At 34.5% G+C, this 8,343-nt stretch overlaps 1 protein-coding gene across 5 annotated transcripts; it reads left to right on the forward strand.

Moving 5' to 3' along the window:
• The first annotated feature begins 543 nt into the window (after positions 1–543).
• On the forward strand, positions 544–8,343 carry tbx3b (T-box transcription factor 3b). 5 transcript variants are annotated; one of them, XM_046841197.1, is made up of 8 exons: positions 544–652; positions 909–1,177; positions 3,552–3,819; positions 4,943–5,089; positions 5,575–5,678; positions 5,763–5,881; positions 6,484–6,911; positions 7,057–8,343. In XM_046841197.1, the coding sequence occupies exons 2-8, from the start codon at positions 915–917 to the stop codon at positions 7,282–7,284; spliced, it is 1,557 nt and encodes a 518-aa protein (XP_046697153.1). In that variant the 5' UTR covers positions 544–652; positions 909–914; the 3' UTR covers positions 7,285–8,343. The 5 variants fall into 5 exon arrangements, with proteins under 5 accessions (XP_046697153.1, XP_046697152.1, XP_046697154.1 ...); XM_046841196.1 differs by having other exon boundaries at positions 630–652; positions 757–1,177; XM_046841198.1 differs by having other exon boundaries at positions 641–1,177; positions 5,602–5,678.

Here is an 8,343-nt window from a genome sequence, read left to right on the forward strand (position 1 = left end):
AAAGAATATGTGGTATTTATTGAATTAAATTAGATTTAATATGTTATTAATTATAATAATAATAATAATTATTATTATTATTATTATTATTAGTAGTAGTAGTATTAGCACGCACGCACGCACGCAGGCAGAAAAAGAATCACGTGATCAATACATGTTTTCAAATAGTGTAATGTATATAGATACTGTATATCCTGCTATAATCTAATTATCTATTATATTATAATATTTATATATGCATTTTCCTTGTGTACTATCTATCTATCTATCTATCTATCTATCTATCTATCTATCTATCTATACTACTGTATGTAAATACTACTACTACTACTACTACTACTACTACTACTGATCACGTGATTCTTGTGACAGTATTTAACACGGAAGTAGTGCAGAATTTATGCATAAGTATAAACGCCACCGATGACGTTATTACGTTCGCCCTGCGTTATTTTATTATTATTATTATTATTATTATTATTATTATTTATTAATATTTTATTTTTTGCGCACATGGGCGTGGGATGTTCGCGAAGCCACGCCCTGCTCGAACGCGATTGGTCCGTGCGCGTCCCCCAAGGGCGAGCCAATCAGAAAAGTGCAGTCTCTTAGTCCAGTTTAAACTCCAGCAGGACTGGGATGAAGAGAAGAGGTAACCCTGCTCCTTTCCCCAACACTCCCTCCATCTAGTCTTTTTTTTATTCTTCATCTCGCTCTCTCTTTCTCTCTATCTCTCTCTTTTTCCATTTTCTTCAGGAGTAAATCAGTAAAGTGGGGTTAGGAGCATTAAAATGAAGATTAGAAGATTTAGGACACATCTTGGACCCTGAAAGAACATCTCCATGTGCAGAGACTCATAATTTTCACTTGTTATTATATCAAAAAGTGATTTCTTTTGGAATATTCAGGTGAACATGGCGTACCATGCACCGTTTTACCCTCTGCTGGGGTGTGGGAGGCCTTTGATGGAGCAGATCACCGGGAGAAGCATCATCAACTCCGGCCCTTCGCCTTCATCATCATCATCTGTTTATCATCGTCACCTGCAGCAAGCAGGGGAAGAGGAAGATGAGGAGGATGAAGAAGATGAAGAGCCGGTGGTGCACCTGGAGGGCATGGAGCTGTGGAGGCAGTTCCACCAGATCGGCACCGAAATGGTCATCACCAAGTCGGGGAGGTAAACAAGCAAAGAAACAAGTTTGAGATGCAGGAAAACGAGCACAAAGATTGAGGGATTTGTAGATAAACACGTCGTGTGCTTTGTAAGAATTTGGTTGATGTTTAAATCAAGCGTTAGGATGAAGTTTTAAATTCTTCAAAAAATGCTCCTTATATAAAAAACAACAACAAAAAAACAACAACAAAATAAATGTTACTTTCCGTTTAAAGCTTCACGTCAGATAAAAAAATCTCAGGAATGATGGGTTAGGGTTAGAAGATGAAAGTAAGTCAGTTGTAACTTTTGTTACAACTGACAGTTTTGACAGTTGAAATGAGAAAATATAGAAAAGGTCCTACATCGTAACCTTGAGGTAAATACAACACTCCTGTTCAAAGTGACAAGAAAATCACGTCTCGGACACGTCAGATTGTGTGTAAGTTGCAGGAATTGAAAAAATGGGTTTATCATTATACAATATGTTGTGTGTTTGTGTGCACTGTTATGGAGAAGCTGTTAGTTTCTGACATTTTCTAAAAAAAAAAAAGAAAAATGAAAGAAATTTAAGATTATCTCTTATAGCTAATGTAAATTGTAATGTTGCAGTTGCTCACAGTATAATAAAATTAAAATAAATTATAGGAAATTAAAAAATATATACATATTAATTTAGATGTTAAGTATAGATGCTGCACAATCAATGAATATCCAATCTTATTGAAATATACTGTACAAAATGTGTAGCCGCATTAAAAATTCAGACTATAATCATACGGATATACAAGTTATTGCACATGTAACAATTATTACACAGAAATATATATATAAACAATATATAAATGAAAGCGTCAACCCCAATTAATTTTAACTTTTAACGGCACCGATTTTATTAATGCGCAATAGATGCAGGGCGCATTTGTGTTTGACAATCTTTATAAAAAAATATAAATAAATAAATAAAAAAGAGGCGAAATTAAAACCTTATACGCAACATACATTTATTCACGGCGTTCTTTCTTTACTTATATATATATATATATATATATATATATATATATATATATATATATATATATATATATATATATATATATATATTTAAAACTTTGATATATAAAAAATAGTTTTTAATCACTAAACATTTGTTTAACTGATGCACCAAGTCTCAAATTAAGCATAATCCGGCAATTAAAACCGTCCATGTGGAAACAGCAAAAGTTCCGTTTGGTGTCCTGATGATTTACGTCATTTAAAACACCGTAATTATTTTAAAACCTTTTACAAGAATTATTTTATCTTTATGCTTTATGTTGAATACTTGAAAAGTACATTTAGAACAGATAAATGTGTGCGTTTAAGTTGCGATTAATTGCGAGTTGACCCATTACGATCATGCGATTAATTTATTGATTGACAGACCTAAAATATATATATTTATATATCCAAACACCATTATGCAGCGTAACACAACACTAAAATAAATAAGTACATGAATTAGATAAAGTAATACAAAAACAAAGTATCAAATTCAAGCTCCTTATGTTGCGTCTCTGATGAAGGCTGAGTGTGAATTCGACACACACGGCTGTTTCGTTCGAATAACTCAAATAGACTTAAATTTAATATATATACTGTATTACAAAAATAATGAAGTGTATTAAAGCTAACACTGAGGAGATAAGGAAATTTAGCTAGCAATTAAAAGCGAAAATTTTAAAATTTAGCAAAATTTTTCACGTTTTCTATCTATCTATCTATCTATCTATCTATCTATCTATCTATCTATCTATCTATCTATCTATCTATCTATCTATCTATTTGTCTGTCTGTCTGTCTGTCTGTCTGTCTCTTTTTTAATTTATTGTCACCTTCATTTAGTTGTAAAATAACACCAAATATTCTTTCTTTCTTTCTTTCTTTCTTTCTTTCTTTCTTTCTTTCTTTCTTTCTTTCTTTCTTTCTTTCTTTCTTTCTTTCACAATCCTATTTCTATTTTTTTTTTTTCACATTTTCTAGTTCACTGCAATTATATATATATATATATATATATATATATATATATATATATATGCTTATTATTATATTGTAAATTACTTTAAATTATATTGTAAATCCTTCCATTGTTATTCTTTTTTTATTCTTCTCATGCACCTGGAAGAGTCGTAGCATTTCACTGAGCCATGTAAGGTTTATGTCTTTGATAAGTAATATAAAAATAAAAAGAATTGAAATCAAATCAGAAACAGAACCAATTCCTGCCAGTTCTCGGAGTAATGCAGGTCTCGTATCGTACATGTCCACCCAAGTTAGGGTCGGTCCGGATTAGAGAGGTGCTGTATTGGACCAGCTCGGCCGAACTGACCCTGGTGTGTTTTTTCTTGCCATTCATGAGGCGGATGTTTCCCCCGTTGCGTGTCCGGTGCAGCAGTTTGGACCGGAGAGCGAGCTACGTGCTGCTGATGGACATGGTGTCGTCGGATAGCTGCAGGTACAAGTTCCACCACTCGAGCTGGACGGTGGCAGGAAAAGCCGACCCGGACATGCCCAAGCGCATGTATGTCCACCCAGACAGCCCGGCCTCCGGGGAGCACTGGATGTCCCGAGTGGTTACGTTTCACAAGCTGAAACTGACCAACAACGTCTCGGACAAACATGGATTTGTGAGTAATGAGAAGATCGAGTGGGTTCAGGGTTTCCGCTGAGTTTCCTATTTTATTTCTGAAAAGTGAATCGACTACATTTCAATTGGAATCAAATAAAGTGAAGAAAAATAGAAGAAGACTGAAATTACTATATATACAATATATTTTCTATATCGAATATTGCAGTGTCCGTCTTGCCATTATGTTATGTCTAGCTACTGTGATGTTTATCTTGTCGTAAAGAAATAATTATTTGTATTTCAAATCTGCATCTTATATTTTAAGCCACTTGGCACTTTGTTATGTCTGAAGTTTATTCCGCTTCATGTTTATTTTGGCTGCAGTTTTTTCTGAGGTTCAGTTAGAGCCACCTGCCACCAACGTAATACCTTTTATATTCGGTAAAGCCTTTTTTGTAATAAAATTTGTATACTTTTTTCTAAAAAATGCTTTTTTTTTCAAACACAAATGCATTAAAATGTCCCTCCAGCTGATATACAACGAATCAGATGTTAGTTAGGATGAAATTGGCCATGTATCTCATCCAAAATAGTATAAAAATAAAATAAAATGTAATTTAATAATAATAAAATATAATCTAACGCATTTCATGTCTACTCTGCTTTTTTTAACGTCTTTCAAACTCTATTTGAATTAATCTCATTTATTTCTTTATTTATCATCCTGGATGAAAGGAAACAAACTTTTTTTGTGGAAACCAATAAAGTAATAAACTTTAATTTCATATTTAAACTAGTTTAAAAGGCGCTAAAAACATAATTGTATGATGTATGATTTAGTACACAATACAATGAAGAATGAAGACAATTTTTATATTTTATATATATATATATATATATATATATGTATGTATGTATGTATTTGTTCTATCGATTAGAAATAAATAATGTCAATTCATAAAAATGCAATCAAAATTTTACGTTGTATAAACGTATATTTGTATTTAGACATTGTGTAATAAAGACATTTTGTACCACAAGTCAGTCCGGCATTTCCCGTACTTTGACCTTTCCTTGGCTCTACCTATATTTATTTGTTATATTTAATATACCTTTCTAGAAACTTCTCTAAGCGTTTTATGTTCAATCAGAAATGCAGAGTTTATTTCGTCTCGTTCCAGACCATTTTGAACTCCATGCATAAATACCAGCCGCGGCTGCACGTGGCCAGGGCCGACGATCTCCTCAAACTTCCCTACAGTGGGTTTAGGACCTTTGTGTTTCCTGAGACCGAGTTCATCGCCGTGACGGCTTACCAGAACGACAAGGTTCCTCTCACACACACCGATTCGACATATTCACTCTGATCACGTCCCCTCACCATGTGGAGTTCACATGAGCTCCTTAATGATAACAATAATAATAGTCATTATTATTATCATAATTATTGAACAACTGAGCGAATTATATATAGTATAATATTTTATGGATATATCTATTATATAATAGATATTATAAAATATTATATAATATATATCTATTTTCATGTACTTATACAGAATTATGACATTCATTGGCTTTTTAGTGCTTTATTATTATTTTTTTAAATTAATTAATTAATTAATAATTTTATTTATTTTTGCCACCAATGTAAATGAAATCCAAGCATCATTCACTTCATGGTCACATGATCATAGTTGTTTTGATGCATTTCTACAACTTACTACATGATTTATCGTCTTCATGACATGTTTGTTACATGACACGGCCGACACGTGGACCGAACCCGAGGCCTCGGGCTGATGTTTCACAGCCCGTCGTGTGTTTTGTGTCGGAACAGATAACGCAGCTGAAAATCGATAACAATCCGTTCGCAAAGGGATTCCGGGACACAGGGAACGGGAGGAGAGAGAAAAGGTCAGAGATTTGAAATGAAGCTAAATGAAAGCATGAATAAATACATGGAATGAATGAATGAAATATAGATTTTTCTTTCATTAGAAAACCTGTAATGCTGCAGTTCAAGGCCAGAAAGATGGTGCGAAAAAAAGATGATGGATCCTCAGACAATTCGCCTGGACATCGCCAAGTTCCCACTGTCACAACGTCCACACTGAAAGGTTGCTTTTGTTATAATAATAATAACAACAACAATAATAATAATAATAATAATAATAATAATAATTTGTAGTAGTATTGTTACTATTAATACCGTACGAACCATACGAACCGTTACATGTTTTTTGGGATTTTATTCTTTATTACTGTGAGATAATAACATTAAATAATAATAATAAAAAAATTATAGATGCATAAAATATCCATAAAGAATTAACTAAGAAATACATAAATAAAAGTTGGAAAACAAACAAATGGGGAACATCAATGAATTAATAAATAATAGAGCAAATACATGCAGCAAGTGATGATAAGGACACTATGAAAGAAAGAAAGAAAGAAAGAAAGGTAGAAAAGTAGAAAAAAGTATAAATAAATAAATAAGTTAAAAAAATAAGGAATGAACAAATAACTGTCAAATCTAAAAAAAAGTTAAATATCGATAAAATGGATAAACATACGTCAAAAACTAACATTAAAAACAGATAGATAGATAGATAGATAGATAGATAGATAGATAGATAGATAGATAGATAGATAGATAGATAGATAGATATTGATTGATTGATTGATTGATTGATTGATTGTGTGATTTCCTGCGCAGATGTTTGTGAGAGTGACAGTCAGAGTGATGCAGATGTGGAGAACTCGGTCCATCAGACCAAACTGGAGCCCAGAGACCCCATCAGCTACGATCTGAAGGACACGCAGCCGATCAGAAGCAGCGACACAGAAAGCCGAGGACGGAGCGTCGAGAAGCGTGCGTTGGACCCGAACACCGTCCCTTTTCATGCTGAAGTCTTCACACGGAGCCTGGACGAGTGTTTCCTTCACCGCTGCTGCTCTGGACAGCAGCTTCTTGCCGGAGTGAGGAGAGCGTCACGCTTTCCGCCAAACCAGAACTGTGTAAACTTCTGGGCGGCCGGAGCGCCGTGTGCTGGTGAAAGGATCAGGGCCTGCAGCTACGCCACCCACCAGGGCATTCTGGGAAATTTCTCACGGTGTCTTCAGCAGCCTGAAACTGCCTCACAGGTACGATTTTATCCGAGAAGGTTAATAAGTTTGATTTATGGAAAGAAATTGTATTTATGTATGTTATATATGTCATAATAACAGGAAATGGGAATCTTATGGTCGTGTGTCTACAAACTTTTGTCTATTGTTTTTTTCCATCCAGGCCCTGATCATCTCTCACTGCTACCCATATAACTGCATGCTGGCGGCTCCGTGGACTCAGCGAATGCTAGCTCCGGCTGTGAACCACCGGCCTGGCTGCGTACCGTACCCTCTCCCACACGCCACACACACACACCTGCTGCATCCCAAACGCCACGCTTCAGCCCAAGCCGAGAATGAGGGCAAAGTCAGCAGGGGCCAGAGCTCACCCACACCCCCGTCCACCTGAAAGACGTTACGCAGAGGCACAAAAAAAATCTGTTACTAAATGTAAAATAACGCCCAGACATGAGTGGACGTTAAATACTTGGGTGGGGATCCGGGGGGGTGACGGGGGGACGACAGGGTAAGACAAGCCACTGATATTCATTTAATATTTATTCATTTTTATATTCATTTTAAAACCTTTCATATAGAGGGTGCCCTCTGCACCAAAGCTTTAACATTTGGCAATAAATGTTCCTATTATCGTTTTTATTACAAGACTTTTCTTTTGCTTAATCAACTTAGTTTATGTGAAAGGACTCTAATGTTCCTCTTAGCAACTCCAATCTATGATATTAATGAGTCAAACACTGATTGACATACATTATAATTAGCTCCAAATCCCTTCAAAAGATCCCTTCAAACGTTTGTAAACCCCTCACATTTCAGCAACCATATTTTTATATCTTCTCAGGGCGACAATACTATAGAAATAAAAACTTGGATATATTTTAGAGTAGACACAGTTTCGACATGTTCACGTAGGGTGTACTCACTTTTGTTGCCAGTTATTTGAAGAATAATGGCTATATGTTGAGATGTTTTTTTTTCAGATAGTAAATCTGTACTACAAGCTGCACATTGCACAACTACTCTAAAATATATCCAATTTTTGTCCCTTAAGATCATAAAATAATATACGCATGAGCGTTAATAAAAACCGATGATTATTTCACGATGATTAAAATCGTTTCTGCATTTCTGTGTTTTTTTTTCATTTTTAAAGAAAATTGTTAGAATATTGGACATCTATGAAAATATAAGAAACCCCCCCAAAAATTGTTCATCATCATCAGTTTGATTTGGGCCGGCTTGCCTTACCCTGACCGCCTCCTTACTCTAAATGTAATTTATCTATAATAAATTTAAATAAAATAAATGGTGTAACATAGTGAATATTTCAGCTATTTATTACCTGCCAGACAGCAGACGTGTGCATGACTAATATATATATTATACGAGAAAGTGAGAGATATATATGAAATGTATTTGTTGGCAAATAAAGAGTATGGCTTTGTATATA

Source organism: Silurus meridionalis, chromosome 27 (assembly GCF_014805685.1).
Source record: "Silurus meridionalis isolate SWU-2019-XX chromosome 27, ASM1480568v1, whole genome shotgun sequence".
NCBI lineage: Eukaryota > Metazoa > Chordata > Actinopteri > Siluriformes > Siluridae > Silurus > Silurus meridionalis.